Below are 3,035 nucleotides of genomic sequence, written 5' to 3'. Positions count from 1 at the left end.
TCAAGTTCTAGCAACCGCAAGTCACTAGATACTTTTCCTTTGAAAAAGTAACTGGATAATCCATAATTTTATAAAGTTACTAAAAATAAATTGCAACCAATTTTCCTCATATCCTTGTTCCTGTCATTGAGATTAATATTAACTCATGGAAACACTTGAAACAATATATAACTTGAACTTACATTGGTATCAAAATCACCCTTGTTGATACTGCCGGATTTCTCTAGCTTCATGTCCATGCTCCCGGTGGCGTCTGACACTCTACAATACGAGATATCGGGTACTATACAATAACAATAATACCCTGATTTAGATACAGACTGTAAGGTAAGGGCAGATGTCCACATTCAGACGACAGAAGTTCGAGAATATTTACTCCATATCTTCTTTACGACAGTCATTTGTATCAATTGGCCAATACCAGGTATTTCAAATAGTGTTAAATAAGTTAAATATAAATGATTTTTATCAATTATGATTTTTTTTTTTTTTTTNCCGAACCAAGTTCGAGCTCCAGTTTTCATGCGTACTGTAAGTTAGGCGGCCAGGGCTGTGTCGAATTCACCGTGTCTCCTTCCTTCTGCTAGACAGGTGATAGGAACGAGAGGATGCGTTGACTTCATCAGGTACTTCTGTGGAACAAAGGTTTTATATAGCTGCATTATTTACATTTACTCTGCATTATCATCACTCAAACCTATCAAAGTCAGCCGAGAGTTGAAACCAAAAAGACTGCGGCGATGGTGCGACTTCATAGCAATGTTGACGTCGTAAGACTTTTTTAGGTTACATTATTCCTTGTAATTATACACACCCGATACCTTTTTAAATTTCTGTTAAAATCATTTTATTATTATTGTTGGTGGAGACAAGGTCGAATCAATTCATATATATATATCCATTATCGACAATTCATGAGTATCAACCTGTGCTCTATATTTATCAATAAGTAATATATCATCAATCGATATGATACTATTACTGAATTAAAAAATCTATCAATATCAATGACCGATCTGCGGACTTACGTGTGCGTACGTCATGGCGTTCTTCTTCTCCGCGGGGGAACTTTTCTTACCGATCCACACAAACAGACAGTCTGATGTATCGTATAGAAACACGTCCTGAATAGAAAAAATACACAAAGTTACGAAAATAATAATAATATTCTTTATTTAACGTCGTGTACAATTGTCAACAACAAAAATAAGCTCTGTAGATCTTTTATTACGACGCCGCTAAGGGAACAAATGGTGTTTTCGTGGTGGAGGAAAACCCACGGCGGGAAAACACCGTACCATCGGAGGGATAACAACTAATTACCCTATCAGACATTACTCTCTTTCCCCCCCCCACCGCTGGGGACCGAACCGAAATTCTTGGGAGAGCGATTGGTCTGAAGCTCACGCTTGATAGCACACATGTACAGTAGTACAACGACTGTGTGCGTTAGCGATCACGGCTACCGAGGCAAATATAAGACTAAAACCATGTTTCGATATCAGTCAAGTTCTAGCAATCGCAAGTCACTGGATACTTTTCCTTTGATAAAGTAACTGGATAATCCATAATTTTATAAAGTTATTAAAATAAAAAATAAATTGCAACCAATTTTCCTCATATCCTTGTTCCTGTCATTAATATTAACTCATGGAAACACTTGAAACAATATATAACTTGAACTTACATTGGTATCAAAATCACCCTTGTTGATACTGCCGGATTTCTCTAGCTTCATGTCCAAGCTCCCGGTGGCGTCTGACACTCTACAATACGAGATATCGGGTACTATACAATAACAATAATACCCTGATTTAGATACAGACTATAAGGTAAGGGCAGATGTCCACATTCAGACGACTGAAGTTCGAGAATATTTACTCCATATCTTCTTTACGACAGTCATTTGTATCAATTAGCCAATACCAGGTATTTCAAATAGTGTTAAATAAGTTAAATATAAATGATTTTTATCAATTATGTTTTTTTGTTTTGTTTTTGTTTTTACTTCTTCAACAATCACTCTTGTTGTTCTATATGCAAGCGCACAGGAGGTCTTAATGTGGAAGGAAACCGGAGTAACCGGAGAAAACCTACGCGATAAAACTTTCTAGGAATACTCCATTCCTTATTCTTAGCCACTTTTGATAGTCTAGCACTAGGCCACAGGCAGTGCTTCACCAACCAAACAATCTCGGGTAATATCATCAAACGTTACCTGAATAATTTTGTCTCTTCCTTTGCAGATTGTTCAATGGATGACATGGAAAAGTCTTCCTCCTCACCGCCATCCAAACTGCGTGAAAACTCGTCCTGCAGATGAAAAAGCTCAATTCATTTGACGATATAGACAACATTCAAACTGGCTGCAATACCACAATCAGCTCAGTGGCGTTTGTAATACTTCGATGGCTGTTTNCATTGGACAACACTTTCACGATATGCTAGCTTACATATAAAACAAAGAAAATGCCCATGTATTCGAACATGTCAATGTATTCGAATAATATATCATGTGATTCGGGAAATACTATCATTCTTCACATTCGCTTTATTTGTAAATACCTACAATTTAATTTGTTGCTCTGGTTTCAGTTTAACGGGTTAGCGCGTTGGTGAAATTGAATCACAGAGGACATCTTTTGGTAGCGCACTTACATCCACTTCCCCTTCCTCTAGCACTTCTGCCTTAGCTTTTCCGGAACGTTCACTCCTCAACTCCACCAAGTATTGGGCGGCCTATCAACATAAATAAACTATCAGCTGACAAGGATATTTTTTATGCGCAGTCTCATTTCGTATATAAACTGAATATCAACCTATTTGATTGTCCACGCGACAGTTAGGACATGGTTTTGATGAGTCAATATTAAAATTTTGTTTTTGGGGAAAAATTGCAAAAATGCCTTGCATATGTTACGTTACCCCAGTGAATTAAATGGGCAATATTCTGAGAGACAAAAAGCTATCAAATCAGAAAAAATATTTGCAATTTCAACACATTTTTTTTGCAATGTTATAAACATCATTTCGCC

General features: G+C 36.9%; 1 protein-coding gene across 1 annotated transcript in view; it reads right to left on the bottom strand.

The window, feature by feature from the left end:
* Window positions 1–491: 491 nt before the first annotated feature.
* The window catches only part of LOC110460991 (gelsolin-like protein 1), a 40,348-nt gene continuing 37,804 nt past the window's right edge, over window positions 492–3,035 (bottom strand). The window contains exons 9-13 of the mRNA XM_021514250.1: window positions 2,659–2,739; window positions 2,219–2,313; window positions 1,688–1,766; window positions 1,029–1,124; window positions 492–632 (exon numbers count right to left, since the gene is read on the bottom strand). Of these exons, the coding sequence (XP_021369925.1) occupies window positions 537–632; window positions 1,029–1,124; window positions 1,688–1,766; window positions 2,219–2,313; window positions 2,659–2,739 (447 nt within the window). The 3' untranslated portion in view covers window positions 492–536. The remainder of the gene's footprint in view (window positions 633–1,028; window positions 1,125–1,687; window positions 1,767–2,218; window positions 2,314–2,658; window positions 2,740–3,035) is intronic.

Source organism: Mizuhopecten yessoensis, unplaced genomic scaffold (assembly GCF_002113885.1).
Source record: "Mizuhopecten yessoensis strain PY_sf001 unplaced genomic scaffold, ASM211388v2 scaffold10529, whole genome shotgun sequence".
NCBI classification, from domain to species: domain Eukaryota; kingdom Metazoa; phylum Mollusca; class Bivalvia; order Pectinida; family Pectinidae; genus Mizuhopecten; species Mizuhopecten yessoensis.
Note: the sequence above shows the minus strand (reverse complement) of the source record. Positions and strands in the feature narration are given on the sequence as shown.